This window comes from Ipomoea nil, unplaced genomic scaffold, assembly GCF_001879475.1.
Source record: "Ipomoea nil cultivar Tokyo-kokei standard unplaced genomic scaffold, Asagao_1.1 scaffold0455, whole genome shotgun sequence".
Lineage (NCBI taxonomy): Eukaryota > Viridiplantae > Streptophyta > Magnoliopsida > Solanales > Convolvulaceae > Ipomoea > Ipomoea nil.
Genome location: NW_017616883.1, coordinates 289,608 through 305,727, shown reverse-complemented (window position 1 = coordinate 305,727; position 16,120 = coordinate 289,608). Strand labels below are relative to the sequence as shown.

At 41.8% G+C, this 16,120-nt stretch overlaps 1 protein-coding gene and 1 long non-coding RNA gene across 2 annotated transcripts; one reads left to right on the top strand and one right to left on the bottom strand.

Moving 5' to 3' along the window:
- The first annotated feature begins 1,994 nt into the window (after window positions 1-1,994).
- On the top strand, window positions 1,995-10,913 carry LOC109172926. Its single transcript, XR_002052814.1, has 3 exons — window positions 1,995-2,004; window positions 10,008-10,013; window positions 10,820-10,913. It is a non-coding gene; the product is annotated as an uncharacterized LOC109172926 (long non-coding RNA).
- Window positions 6,141-11,764, bottom strand: LOC109172924 (protein SIEVE ELEMENT OCCLUSION B-like). Its single transcript, XM_019322177.1, has 7 exons — window positions 11,422-11,764; window positions 11,076-11,207; window positions 10,068-10,516; window positions 9,536-9,648; window positions 8,930-9,072; window positions 7,988-8,476; window positions 6,141-7,132 (listed from the first exon to the last, which is right to left on the bottom strand). The coding sequence occupies exons 1-7, from the start codon at window positions 11,755-11,757 to the stop codon at window positions 6,515-6,517; spliced, it is 2,280 nt and encodes a 759-aa protein (XP_019177722.1). The 5' UTR covers window positions 11,758-11,764; the 3' UTR covers window positions 6,141-6,514.
- Window positions 11,765-16,120: the final 4,356 nt, after the last annotated feature.

Below are 16,120 nucleotides of genomic sequence, written 5' to 3'. Positions count from 1 at the left end.
ACAGGGTCTACGGCGCCCCTGCGTATAACGGACCGGGGATCTCAACAAGTCCTCTACACCTCAAGGAGGAACAGGGACCCATGATGTCCAAAGAAAAAGCACTGCGAGACGCGCCGGAACCTGGCGGGCCGTGATCTAGGTGACACCAGGCGTAACAACCAGGGGCACATGCCCCGGACCTTGGACGAAACGAGGTGAACCCACAGCACCAGGACGAACCAAGCGACTCCAGAAGCCATCCAATCGTAACGAGCCTTTGCGGAGGCATCTGATGTAAGTCTCAAAAAAATAGAAAAAAAAATCCATCTCTACCACAAGGACCTACTAGTGCAGAGCAGGTAATTCTGACACAAGAACCTGCATTGGTAGACGAGACACCAATAGTACCAATAGCTACTCTAGCTATTCCACAAGTAACAACTCCAATTCCCAAAGCAACTGTTCCACCACCATCACGAGATCAAGTGCTCCGAGAATCCATTGAAAGTGACTATCAACGAGTTTTGCAGTGGCAAAAGTGGCGCACAGCCCCCTTAAGTACGTTCATTGAAACATTTGAAGCCATGCAAGACGAAGAACAATTTGCCCTGGAATGGATCGGTACAGATGAAGTCTCCAAAGCACTTCGTCTTGAAGAAATACGACGAGTGTTCTCCTACAAGATGACAAATCGAACTCTTGGGAAAGACAAAGCCCCTCTCTGCATTGAACTTAACAAGCCACCGTTGGATCCAGCAGTTGAAGAAGAACTAAAGCAACTTCGATATGCCTTGTTGCTATCAAAAGTCAAAACCACTTTAGTGAAAGATCACCAGAATGATCCAAACTGCAATATCAGTGGCTCGAAAGAGGAGCAGGGACGAGAAATTGAGGAAGACGAAAGTGACATGAATGAGGAAGATGAAGATAATGATGACGATGATGTCGAAGATGCAGATGATGAGAATGATGATGATGATGACAATGACAATGATGATAATTTGGGTAATGCGGGAGTCCAAGGAGATGATCTGGCCTATGACAGTGATCCAATATTGATCGGTCCTGATTATGATACCTTTCCTCAAAGATCTCCACTTAGAAAGTTGCCCTCTGACAGTGATGACACGAAGGAAGCAACACACCAAGCTCAACAGATTTCAAATGAACATCCCGAAGATATGTCTCATGCAATTGTACCGCATATTCCACCCATGGACGAGACTCCAATCAAGCGTGAAGAAGCAACTGAGGGAAAAATGGAAGCCTCACCTATTCTCCCCAGCTCAGCAAGTGGTGGAAAAAGGGAAGCACCACCTCAAGATGAACAAATGGACACATCACAAACAAACATTGACGAAGAATCAACTCCAGAGTCCCCACGGACCATCATGAATCAAATGAGAGAAACTGTTCATACAGCCGAGAACATTCATCTGCAATACTTGGTTCTTCGGCAAAAAGACACAAAAGTATTGGATGACTTATGCAAGAAGGTAGATCTCCTAATGGCTGCCCAATCTCAATCACGGCCTCCACCTCCAGAACAGACTCAACCGCCTCAACCAACTCAATCTGATCGAAAGTTCCTTGGGAGGATTGCAAAGACGCTTCATGACCTTCATACCTCCGTTAACAAAGTTGCACGGCAACAACACGAACTCAAGCACTCTCATTTTAGTCTCAAAGAACGTGTTGACTTGGCATGCATGAAGATAGACACCTCACAAGATAATTCCTACCAACTGGGTGAATATGCTCTCTAGATTCGTGGATATACCCAGGACATATTAGTTGCAGTGAATAAGCTTTCCACTGTTCCTCCCACCACTTGTGCCGATGATGCCAAAAAGGGGGAAAAGAGAAACAATGACGACAAGGATAAGGATGATGATCATCCGAGAGATAACACGAAAGATCCGTCTCCGAGAGAAACTCCAAAAGCACGACACTCTCCTTCTCGGACACCAAGAGACTCTGGCCGAAGAAACACAAATCCGTCCCATCCACCATCCAGGTCTCGTGGTCACCATTTCTCACAGCGAAAATACCATGGTAGATATCAATCCAGATCACTCAAGCCTCGCCAATCTTTTGGATCTGAAGCCAAGTACATCTTCACAGGTCTCTCCAAGAGAGAACAGACGAATCTGAGGCAGAGACTCATGAAGAACAACAAAGTAACTATGGGTGGCATAGGAAACTTTGTGGATTTTGTACCCTATGAAGAGGGAAGTGGTAAACGTTTTGAGGGTTGCAACGTTCCTATCTGGCTCAAGACAAAGGACAATCATACAAGGCAAGATCACATAAGCACCCAAAATGAATGGATCAAAAGAGATAACAAAGAGTTATGGAAGAAACATGAAAAAGAAGTCAAACGAAGAGAGGATGAATCAAAGGAAAGAGAAAGAATAAAGAAGCTGATTGAAGACCTTTCAAATGTAACCAAAGCCTCTCCACAAGGTGTCATTCACAATGCAGCCCTCAAAGTGCACACTGAGTCGGGAAAGAGCTATCAAGAAGGAATGAACTCGTTCGAACTAATCTCGTGGTGGAAAGCAGGAATAGTCGAAGGAAGAAACATTCGTGAAGCCTACAACAACTACACAAATCTGAACATCAAAGGAAAACATGAAGATCTTGTCAAGACAAATCCGATAAAGGTCTTCAGAAAAAGGATTAATGAGGAAATCGACTTCACCAGAATGCTCAAACAACAAAAGGAAAGGGATGACCGAGAACATGAGGAAGCTGAACAACAGAAGTCAAAACTCTTGGAAATGTAAGATATCCTTTCGTTCTGCTTTCATTATAAAGTTTTTGTAATATTCACCATCTTTATATGAAACTCTCATTGTCACACATCTCGTGTCACTTGTCTGAGTTATTTGTCCTTGTCTTATTTATTAACGGTTTCATCCTAGAAAAGACTTGTACACTCTCAAGTATGGCTGCTTTTATAATAAAAAATTATTTATGGAACCATTATCAGCCTTATAAGAAGAGTATAGGTTTTGGCATCATCAAAAGGGGGAAATTGTTAGGAACCTTGTATTAGGATTTTGATGATACCAATGTAATGAAGAAAGTAGACCCCTAACTATTAGCTTTTTCAATTGCTACTTTCGTCCTAGACGAGAGTTGCCATAACTCCCCTGTAATTCGTGTTAAGCTAGAAAAACACACGAAAATGAGTTATGTCTAGATGATAGGGTCACCAAGACGAAAGAAGACACAAGGCATGATAAACAGCAACGAGAATTAATCAGAAGTTGTTAACTACCTCGAAAGGACAGATTTATTAAAGACGATTCTCACCAAGCACTCTTTCTCTTCAACAACGAGAATAATGTTTTGTCTGTCTGACTTGACAACATCCTAGGAAAATAAGGACCTCAACTTGTAGGACATGTTTACCAAAGAGCATTAAATGAAGATGTACCATCTCCTGGAGCTAAAGGACAAAACCCTAATGCTCTCCATACCTTCAACGGCTACATGGTACAACCTCATTAATGGAGCATTTAATGCATGAAGCTCCCCGGTCCTTATCCACTGGTTAAAAGGTTCAAAAATTTCATCTCCCTCCAACGGATGAATTTTCATCACCTATATAAACCCACCTTCATCAACTAAGAAGGTGCTGGTTCCATTCACTCGATCCATATATGCAAAAGCTCTTAAACGCTCTTTGCTCTCTAAAGCTTTTGTGAACCAGTGTTAAGGTGCTAAGATATTTGAAAAAGTTCATTGATCATCATCTTACACCTTAAAGAAGTCTTGCCATTTGTTCGAAGCAATCATCTCACACAGTCAAGACTTCATCAAGTTGGAGAAATCAGTAATCATTTTCTACCAACCTCAACTCTGAAGAAGTAGTTGATAGAGGCGGAGTAAACTCGAGAAGTTGAAAAACCTATGAAGGCTGTCCGGCTTAGTGATCAAGGAAGTCTTTGTGTAATTGTACTAACGAGTGATAGTGCAATCCTTCCATAAGTTGTGGAAGAAGAGTGGAGTAGGCAACGTTAGCCGAACCACTATAAAATCCATTGTCTCTCTATCTCTTTACTTACGCTTTTCTCTTCTGCATCATATTGTCCTCATCACTATTACCGAAAGCTTTCCTTACAACATAAACTCGTGCAAAGCAAATAATCGAACTTGATATTTCCGCTGCGCCAAAACACCGAAAGGTGGTCTTTAGGGCAAAACACGAAAAGAGTCTATTCACACCCCCCCCCCCCCTCTAGACTCTCACTACACTCTATCGGGACCAACAAGTGGTGTATAGAAAACTATAAATTGCTAGACCTCTCAAAGCATAATATGCTTAAGTCTAGTGAGTGATGTTCAGAAGACAAAATTGAGAATTCCCTCTTATCAAATCAACAAAAAAAAAATGATGATATATGTACTAAGAATAAATAGGGACTAAACTTCTACTGCATGTCAAAATATTGTTTGTGGGACAGACGCCAAAAGAAGGTTAGAGATACAACATTTCATTCATGCCCAGCCACTCTAAAATTTGGGGAAACCTGTTGTCTATTACCATGTTAAGTACTATTTTTTCTTGAAACCAACTAGCTATTGCATTTATGATTCTGCCAAATCAAACTGCTATGACCCCATTAGAATTTAGAATAGCAACCATTCTAAGACAAGTTCCCTATCGTCTTCTAGTATAAATCTGAAAACATATATAACCAATATCTTATAAAATTCAAAATATATACCATATAATTCCTAAATTTTGAAATACATTAATAATTAATTCCAAATATAATTATTTTCAACTCCAATAATTCAAAAATTGAAATAATAATTAAAAATATAAAAAACTTACAATGTAGGCATGCCAGCTGAGTGGCGGTGCGGCTGTGGTCCGGTGCGGCGGTGGCTGTGCGGCCGTGGCCAGGTGCTGCGGTGGCTATTGGGCGTTCGAACGAAGGGGATGGTAGTGGCTCTGTGGGGCGGTGCAGATGGTTATTATAAAGTGTGGCGGCGAGGTGACGTCCAGCGAAGCTTTTGCGGAGAGGTAACGCGATGCTGGGCTGTTGTGGCGGCTGGCGTTCATCGAGGGGGCTACGCGGGGGCGACGAGAATGAGGTTTGTGACGACGGTGTGTGGCGTGCGGTGTCGAGGGCGACAGTGGCGAAGGGTTGTGAGCAGTTTAGGTTTTTCGTTAGTAAATAAGGGTATTTAATATATATATACGAAGCCGGCTATATTGTAGACACGTCGTATATATTAAATATATATTTTTTTAATTTTTTTATTAAAGTCGGTTTTACTCCGAACAGACGCAGTAACTTTAATAAAAACATTTAAAACTAATTCGTATAACTATACGACGTCGGCTCATTTACGAGCTGACGTCGTATAATTTCTAATTTCCTTACATAGGAAGTCAGTTTTAACAAAAAACCGACTGTAATATGTATTTTTTAAATAAAATTATTTTTAAAGTTTAACATCGATTTTGTAAATAACCGACATTAAAAAGGCGATATTGTAATACATTTTTGTAGTAGTGACCGCAGCGACAACGGGGTGCGATGGGGACGATTGAGGCGAGGGAATTTGGTGGAGGAGGCGACGAAGACGACGGGATCTGCTGCGTGGGTGCTGATTGAATGATGGTCACGGGCGAATGAAGAATTTTGGCTAAGGATTTGTTGAAGAAAACCTTAATTTTCTGTGTCCGGTATTAATAATACGAGACGCAGATTCTAATTTAATTACTCTGTAATAAAAAAATTATCTAAGGACTATCTGCATCTTTTGTGATCATACAACAAATGCTCATAGTCCATTTATTTAAAAATAAATAAAAAAGAATTTAATAGAGAACTTTTAATTACAAATTGCCACCGTCTCACTTTATGGGTCTGATATTTAAACACCAAACGCAAATTATCTCATTTTTATGGTGTGCGAGTGATTGTGAGTGGTAGATATAGAGGAACTTAACATTTTCCTTAAGTTTATACACTTATTATGGTTGCTGAAAGTCCATATTTTGATCAAATTTCTAAATTCCATTGGTTGTCACATACTTTTGGGCAATAGTGTGGCTATAATTATTTGTAATATAATGTAAACTTAATTGATCCAAGAACATAGTAATAATTAAATCAGAAATGATAACTCTATTGTAAATTATAAAAAGAGCCCATCTTGATTCATTCAATAATACTAATAACAACACACAATACTCTAAAACATACATGCAGACTCCAATACTAATAATCTAGCTAGAGCTAGCTAGCTATGAGTCCCTGTAGATAGCACATACATACATACACACCCGTACATTACATAGTTTACAAACCCACTTTCCTTACATGGTACATCCAAGAAATCAATGCAACAGATACCTAAAGTCTTGTCTATAAGCGTCTGATTCATAGGCATCAAACAGACGCCTATTGCATCCTACAACAGACGCGAATAAACATTAAAACTAGATGAGATACATATATATTGTAAAGACATGCTTAAATTAACAACCATGCATGCATGTATTGTATCAATCGGTGCAGCAGCGATACATGAAGAACTTCTCCATTTGGCGACCGCACTCGGCACAGACGATCATCTCAGGGATGTCGCCGGCGATGCCAGGGAGGATCAAGCGGTTGCAGTGCTGCGGGGTGTGCAAGTTGAGGAAGTACTTGATGAGAGCCTGGACGAAGCCGTTGTCCCTGGCATCCTGCTCCCACTCGGGGAAGTTGTCGAGGGTGACGATGAGGATGTTGCTCTTGGCCCTCGCCATCTCCTCAGAGCCTCGGCTGAAGAGAGCCCAGCCTTGGTCGCTGCCATCGAAGCTGAGCATGGTGACCACCTCTTGCATGATCTTGTCCTCATTGATCTTCCTCCCCTGCTGCAGCTTGGAGTAAAGCATGCTCCCCATCCGCGCCCAGAAGTACCACACTGAGGTCGGGTCGTTCCAGCAGTAGCTCAGCTCTTCTTTGAGGATCATTTGGTTGATCTTCCGCACTCGTTCCTTGGTGTTGCTCTTCCCCACGTACACCATGTGGAGCTCGATCCCTGCTCTCTGGGCCACGCTCTTCGCCAGCGCCGTGAAATTCCTGATCCATTCGATGTCTTCTCCTCCGTAAAGACATATGTGTTTCCCTTGCTCAGTCTGTCACATACACATACATAACACAATACACTATTCATTACTTATTATAGGAAAATTTGAAAGTGCTGCATGCACGGGCAATCCTGTTGATTTCTAAATTGCATTGTGAGAATTATACTCAATATGGTGGGCTGCTTGTAAACACCAAATACTCCCACCTAGTGAATTGCTGGGCAAATTATAGTGTGAACTGTGGTCCACCTTGTAAGGTACAAGGTGGATCACTGATTTAAGGTACATTTTTCCTTTTTAGGTTATGAGATGTCCTAAGCAAGACTCTAATGGTAGGAGGCACATTTAAGCTTGTACAATACTCAGACTAATCCCCATTTGCACCGGACCGACCTAATTAAGGGACAAAGTGCTGGCCAGATTGATTTAAGGTACAATTTTAATGTACTGAAAAGCACAAATAATGTATCTTTAAATAATGAACTTTCAGTATACAAATAATGTAGATTCAGTATATTAAAAATGTACATTATGTCAGTAGTCCACTTTGCACACGGACTTAAGGTACATTTTTAATGTGAATTATATTATTTGTGTACTCAAATAATGTATTTTCAAATAATAAACTTTCAGTACATCAATAATGTACATTCAGTATATTAAAAAAATACTTTATGCCAGTACTTCACCTTGCATAGTGGACGATGCATATGGTCCATGGTAGAATGATTGGGACCGCTGAGTGAACATTATTTACTCAGGTACGAATGTGAGGGCCCCAAATTTGAGAAATTCTCACCTTTTGTTAGCAAGAAAAATTTAAAGGTGCGAATTGGTAACTCAATCTTATATATGGTACTACACTACTACCCAAAGTATAGTAAATGGGGAAGGACTACTTACCCATTCAAGAACATTTGGATCAATGCTATCAACAATGAGCTCAACCCTCCAAGACTCGATGCTCCACAAGGATTCCTCTTTGGCAAGGGTGAAAGGGTAAGCCATATTCCCCCAGATCCAGGCCATATGGAGTGCATTTTGGCAGGCAACTTTACCTTGTTGTGGATCCAAAGCCACAAGCATCATCTTCTTGGTGAAGTGCCACCTTTCCTTGACGAACTTGATGACTGCCGGCTCCAGCAATGAAGGATGGTGCAGCGTGTACCATGGCATCATCCCTTGCAGCTCCTTGAACTTCTCCTCCCTCTCTTCGTTCCACTCCACCGTCGCCCTCTCGATGATGGGCAGCCACACGATCTCGTATTGCAGCTCCGGCCTCGTCCTTGATTCCATGTAAATGTGGGAGAGCACCAGCAGCTCCTCGTGGGAGACGTCCAGATCAGACAGCAGAAGCAACACTGTCTTCCTCCTAAGCACTTCAATGCTCGCCTACAATCAACCTCATCATCATTGTGTTAGAGTACTATATTAGCAAGCCAAGATCGACAACAATTGGGTCTGTGTGCCTCCTTTTAGCTTGCTTGGCCTTTGGATAGCTTCAATTCTGTCATTTTGACATACTCCGAGAGCTGCCATTATGTGCCGAACTTTTGATAAATTTGGGACGTTCTTGGTTTATTTCATAGGCGGCGGTGTGGCCTGATGCATGCTTATGTTGTTAGCTATTTTGTGGTTGGGATTTGGACAAGATCCTTTTTTATGGTAGACTAGGTTTAGTTTCCTTTCAAGTCTAACTATTTATGTTTATTTTGTCTAAGTTTTGCTGAACTAATTTTAAATTAAATCCACTAGACCCTATTCTAAAGTCACTGTACATATTGGTTTTATGAAAAAAAAAAAAAAAAAAAAGAGTTTGAGTTTGTGAAAGCAAGCAAAGATTACCCTAGTCTGGATGTTTCCAACTTCAAGAGGGAGTATGTCATCTTTGATGTAGATAAGGGCTTTGAGAATCTTCATGTTGTCGAAATGGGTCATCTCAAAAAGGTGTACAAGCATTTTGTAATACTCGATGTGCATTTTCTCCTCTGCAATTTCATCATCATTGCATTATTATTCAACATGATCATTATACATAAATACAAAAAGCGAGTAGTCAAAAGAAAAATTAGATTCGATTATGTATTATTCCTTCATATATATATATATATATATATATATATATATATATATAGATAGTAGGGTCCAATGAGAACACTTACTTAGGTAAAAACGTGATAACAAATCGTGTGCATCCATCTAGATTAAGTGAGTGCGAACGCGAATTAAATGTGTGCAAACGCTTATTCTAATCTAATCTAGACCACTAAAGCGTTTACATATATTTAATTTGCGTTCGCACACAGTTAATTTAATCTTGACCATTAAAAAATATTATATGAATACACACCATTTATTTTCATGTTCTCACCTAAACAAGTGTTCTCATATATATATATATATATATATATATATATATATATATATATAAATTTTCTTTAATTTCCTTACCAATATGCAGATAGCAACGCTCCAATTCTCCCCTGAGGTGTTCACTTATGTTCACCAGCTTGTGGGTCGTACTTGTGATTTCCCATGTCTCCACGGTTGTAGCCAAAATGATTCTGTGTCGTACACATTATATTTCCAAATATTGAATTTATCAGTATCAAACTCTACATAAATTAAAGGAAATGATAAAAATAACTTTATTTATAAAAAGAAAAATAAGTTAGTTAACGGAGTTTGATAATTATATAACACCAAGAACTAAAAATGTAACATAATGAATAATTAAGACTCTATATGTTTAAATCAATTAATAGAGATTAAATTTTCAAAAGTGAAACAAATCAATAGCTAAAAGTGTTGTTTTTCTTAAAATAAAATATTGTGGTGATCTTGTGACAAAAAGGTGGAATCACCCACTCTAGTTGGAGGGCCCGGATAAATCATAAAACTAATGGACAACTAAGAAACAAAGAGTTTTGTTCACTGTGGCAATATTGTGATGATGTAAGTAAAAGATTAAAATTGTGCTTACTCATAGTTCATGCCAAGAAGGCTAGTGAGCTGAGCAGAGCAAGCGACGATGCTCTTGATGGTCCAATAGACGGCGGTGGGGATGTGGGTTTTGGCGACGGAGAGAGGCGGCTGGTCTTCGGAGATGTACTGCGCCGGTAGCTTCTTGAACTCCATGATGCGCCTGGTGACGTCCATGACGGCCATGATGAGATTGTTGATGGCGTCGAAGCGGGATTTGAGGGCGGCCGAGTGTTCCACGATGTCCGGCAACTGTTTGAGGATGGCGACGGACTTGGCCAGGGGATGGGAGGCGAAGAGCTGCGCCACCAGCCAGAATTCGCCGTAGGTGACCGCGAACGCAGCCAGGGATAGCACCACCTTTGCGTCCCATTGGTAGTTGGACAGCATGTTCAGGATTGCCATTGTTGTTGCGTTGCTGTCACCTCCACCTGAGCATTTGCATGTCAACTGCAATTCAATTCAAAATTACACATATCACATCTATATCTCATATCAATTATCCACTGTCCGAGAGTGTACACTAGATAGTGACCCTAGCTGTCAAAAAATCACACTCAGATAAACCAGACTTTTTAGGTTACTCATAGCTGACCAATGCTCAGAAAAGGGTAAACCAATTTACTTTACTGGACAAACTCAAACCAGAAAGGTTAATAGGTTATTGCCATTGGGAGTCAAATTTATAACCTTATAGTTACGGGGTCAACAGTTTAACCAACTTGGTTGGTTGCCCTCTCATATGAATTAAAGATATATAGAAGAGAGAAACCAGTTTGGTTGGCATGAGTGGCTGTGCACTCTCGTCCCTTAAGAGAGGTTCGGAGTTTGAACTCCCTCTCGTATGGAAAAACCAATCTGCTCACCACTTTACTCCTTAATTGGGCAGCTTGGTGTGAAAACGAGATTAGTTTGAGTATATATGGTATGAGCTTAAAGGTGCCTACAATCAGAACACCTCGGGGTTTGACAATAAAAAAAAAAAAAAAGAAGATAAGATTGTGGTGACCTCGCAGGAGACTTTGTGGGTGATATATGCCAATCCTTCAAGAACCCCATCAACAGCAAGTGAAGCTTTCTCTTCTAACTTCTGAAGGCTAGCTACTGGCTGAGCCCCTGGAATAGTAGCCCCCTGAGTGCCCTGAAAAATCACATATATGGTTACACCTTAACAAAGTTGTAATATTTTTTTTTTTTTTGGTGACGAGAGAGACCAACAGCATCACTAAGAGTCTACACTACTGGCTGGATAAATCCCTTCTTATGTATAGTCAACAAACCACACAAAAAAAGTAATCAGTACCAAAGAGGGTGCTGGTAAAAATAGAGACTCGTAAACAGGGGAAACTATATACCTGTAGAACGTCCTCAACGCCAGGGTAAGCATGTTGAAAGATCTCCTCAATGATCTGGAGAATGATGCTGGCGTCAACGTCGCGGCCGTCGGGGCTATGGGTGTCCTGGATTTTCTTAACCATGGCGTGGTCATCAGAGAGAGAGAACAGCGGCGGCGGCCGCCTAGCCAAGGGCTGAACCCTGAGCTGCGCCGCCGGAACAACTGCATGGCTGGCTGCTATCCTTTCCATTTCGGAATTCTTCTTGTCTTTTTTTTTTTTTTTTCTTTTGATTATGAAAAGGTGGTTTCCTCGGACAAAATGGGATGGATGGTTTGGTGAGTTTGAAGCAGGCATGCATGCAAGATATATATAGTGATGAAGGAGTGAGGGAAAAAGGGAAAAAATGATGGAGTGAATCAAATACCTTGCTTGTAAGATGGTTTAATGATCTGTTAAAGCCATTGTGGAATTAAGTAAATTGGATAAGGTGGCCTGGATCATCATTATCATCAAGTGTTGTGTATGGTATGGTCCCATAACCTTGTCTTTAAAGGGTTAAAGTGTGGAAAGCAATCATGTCTCAATATCTCTCTCTACCCGGCCAGGCAGGGGGCATCTTTGAATTGAATTAAATTGGAATAGGATCTTGGAAAAGAGAATGAACAAAAATCAGATCGGTTCAAAGATAAACAACAAGTACCATGTGATTTTAATTTCTTAGAAGGAAATTAAAAAACTTTCATGATTCTTCGACGAATGTTTAGTACTCATTTGGTCTCATTTTTACTCGTTTGAGCTTATTAGGCTTCTTTTGTTTTATTTTTTTTAAATTTTTTTTGCCTTAATCTTAAAATATTTTTGTCCTATCGGGTAGCCCATCAATTTTGAGTTAATCGGCTAGGATTGACATTTCAAAAGGTGGACAATGGTTCATGGTATAACAATTCTATTAACCTTAGGTGGGTTAGCCAATCCATTATTAGTAATCCATGAAAATAAATAGTTTTTTTTTTTTAAATAAGAAGTGACTAATAGGAAGTGGTAATTGTAGGAATGGAAACATTTTCATATAATAATAGCAGTACTAACTCATGGAGCTCTCGAATTCGCTCTCGACTCAACGGCTCCTCGAAGATCAAGATCTTCTGGAGCGGAGTACCAAGAAGCCTAAACGGCATGGCGTTGATCCACCGTTCCATGCACAGGCAGCGACGGAGGGGATGAGGCATGCGGACGAGGTGGAGATCGTCTAGGAGACCCCGATCAAGGAGATGATGGAGGTTGCTTCGACGGAGGGAACGCAGAGATCGTAGGAGAGGGATCAAGCACCATCGCAGGTAGATCCAATCTCGTCGCAGGGACAACATCTACCTCGCTGGAAGTATGCGGAAAGTGTGACCGGACAGACTGCCGCTTCAACGTCTTTGTAGGTTGGTGCAACTGAGTAGGAGGATGATCTCGTCGAGTTGGCGGATAACGAAGATGACGATCCCTTATGCCCCACAATTCGGCTCACAAAAGAGGAGGTGGAGATGATATGCGCTCCGTGGAAGCAGTCGCTCATCATCAAGGTGATGGGGAGGAAGGTCGGCTACGCCTACCTGCGCAGGAGGCTCGTGTCCATGTGGAAACCAAAGGGGAGCCTTGATTTGATCGCGATAGACAATGACTTCTTTCTCGTGAAGTTTAGATCGATGGATGACAAGGCGTTCGCAAAGTTTGAAGGTCCATGGATGGTGTTGGACCACTATCTGATTGTTCGTGAATGGGAGTCGGATTTTGATCCCTTTGAAGCGTCGACGAAGAAAGTTTTGGTCTGGGTGAGGATACCTTGCTTACCGGTTGAATACTATAATTTTGTTTTTCTCAGGAAGCTCGGGAACAAGGTCGGCAGGGTGATTCGGGTGGATCCAGCAACCAGTCTGGTCTCTCGTGGCATGTTCCCAAGGATCTGCGTGGAAGTCGAGTTAGCAAAGCCTCTTATCTCTAAATTCACCTACAACAACTGGGTTCGGCATGTAGCTTACGACGGACTGCATCTGGTATGTTTTTACCTGTGGACTTTATGGCCATTCTCCTGATTTTTGTCCTAGGTCTCGCATAGCCAAGCTGGAGCATGCGGTGGTGCATGAGGGGGAGCAGCCGCGAAGACTCAACCGGCGAAGGCGAATCATCCGATCTAGATTGGGTCCGCCCCATTTGGCACCTGGATGATTACTCCTGGGCGAAGAAAGAGGCCGAACACGAGGCTGCCGAATCGTGTTCAACGTGAAACGGGGAATCGGAATGAGGCGAATAATGCACAACAGGTGCAGGTTGCTCGTGAATCAAGGTTTGCGCCTCTTGCGTTTACTAATAGGAGGGAGGAGATCGTGGAGGCTGCATCGACGGAAAATCTTGTTGAACCAACCGGAGTAGCTGATGGCGCGTTGGCAACTGTCTCGGACATAGGAAAATAGGCGGCGGGTACCAGCAATTTACTGGCGCGGTCTCCTTCAGATGGTCGACAGCGGCGTCCAAATGTCATCGGGACGGAAAAATAGATCGCAAATGAGCTGAGAAGTTCATCCGGACAGAGAACAACGGTGGGTGAACCTATGGTTAGTTCGCGAAGGGGAAGCAATGCGGCGCCCAGACGTGCAGCGGAAGAGGATGAGCATGTGGTTTTTCGGGGTGAGCAAGGGGGATTAGTGATCAATTCTACAAGGGTGGTCGCTGGGGATGCGACGGGGGACGTTACTTCACCGGTCTGGCAAGCCACGAGGAACACCATAGCGATCCTCTGGGGCAAGTTAATGACGAAGGTGATGTTGTTATGGATCTCGAAGAGATCCCGAGAAGTGGCGAAATTGGGAGGGCCTTGAGCACCCCATGAGTTTGTTTGTGCTCTTCGTTCTGTTTTTTTTGGTCCTCTGTTTTTTAGCCTTTTTCTGTTTTACTATTCCTTTTTCTTTCTTTGTTTTCTCATGATCAGTCTTTTTTAGAATTTTTAGGGCACCGGAGAGAGGGATTTCCACCACATCCTTAAAAACCTTCTCCGTATGCACAACCGCACTTGCTTGGGCTTGTCGAACCGAAGGTCTCCGGGGATCAGGCCAATGCTATTTGTGCAAAGCTCAGTTACACGGATTGGGTCAGAGTGGAGGCTGTAGGATTTAGTGGAGGGATATGGGTGTTGTGGAATAAACCCGTTAACGTTCTGGTTCAATTTACTCACCCACAATTTATTTTATTGCAGGTGAGGGAACAAGGGGAGGAGCCGTGGGGTTTAGCAGTTGTCTGTGGTAGCCCGCTGCATCATCTGCGAAAGCGACTGTGGAGCGAGTTTAAAGCTCATAGGCATAATATCCCAGGAGATTGGGTCGTTGTAGGAGGCTTTAATGTTGTCACCTGTAAAGAAGAGACTTTGAACTACTCGTCCTATTCTACACCAAAGAAGTGCAGATTTCGTCAATTAGATTCATGATGAGGGCCTCGTGGACCTGGGCTTTAGCGGTCTCCGGTTTACTTGGATGCGAGGCCTGACCGAATCGGATTACAAAGGAGCCCGGATAGGGCCTTATGCAGCGTGGGTTGGGTGCAAGGAAGACATACAAGTGCACAATGGATCAATAAAACGAGAAGTCAAGAAAACATACCGTACCAGTGGCCACGAGGTGGGCGGTCGACCGCCTGTCAAGGTCACACTGGAACGTGACAGTGGGCACGTGGTGGGAGGTCGACCTCCTGCCAAGGTCCACTGGAACGTGACTGTGAAGAAGGAATCACTTCGGGAAAAGTCCCAAGAATGCACAAATTCAAGTCCAAAGAATTCCACACTCATATGAACAACAAAAGGGACTTGAATACATGGTAAACATCAAGGAATAACATTATTATGATATCAACAAGGAATACGGAAGACTTAAACGAAAGTTCAAGAAATCATAAGGATCACACATCACATTCCTCCCCTCCTAAAGAATAAAGCTACGTTCCCATAACTTTCAGGCAAACTCATGCAAGTACTTATCAAGCTATAAGTAAGTTAACTACCAAAATAATCGAACAATCACAATTAAGAAAAGTGAGCAATTATCGGTCAAATAAGTTCGTCAATTGCAAGTTCCAAAATATTCCATCAAATAACAAATATCCAAATAATGCATATTGATCAAATAATTAAGCAATAATGTGCAAGTCCTTAGCCGATATATGAATGAATTAATTAGGAAAATAACCCAACTTTCATGCTTAAGCAAATAATCAAGTCCGGTATGTAAGAAACAGAATCAATAGCATGTCAAAGTAAGTTATTAATAATCAAAGAATGATATGTGACAAAGCATGTAAAAGTATGCAAGTAATCACAACTTTGGAGCAAGCGTAGAAAGCAAGGAACAAATATAGGGAACTTAACAGAAAGGGATAAATAAACTCATAGTCTCACCGCGTGTCCTAAGATTCTTATATCCTAAGAACTTAAACACCTAGAGTTCAAACTTAATGTCCTAAAGTCTTGTCTTAAGGGCCTTATCCTAGGGTGGAACTTAGACTCTGATACCAACTGTAACACCCCTAAATTTCAAGATATTTAAAACCTATAAAATAAAGGCTAATCTCTTATTAATTCCCAAACAGAGCATAAACTAGACATAGTAGTCGGGGTACATATGCCACATCTGAGCTGGAGAACTCAGATGCACAGGCTAAACTAACTATCAAAGCATAAACCATA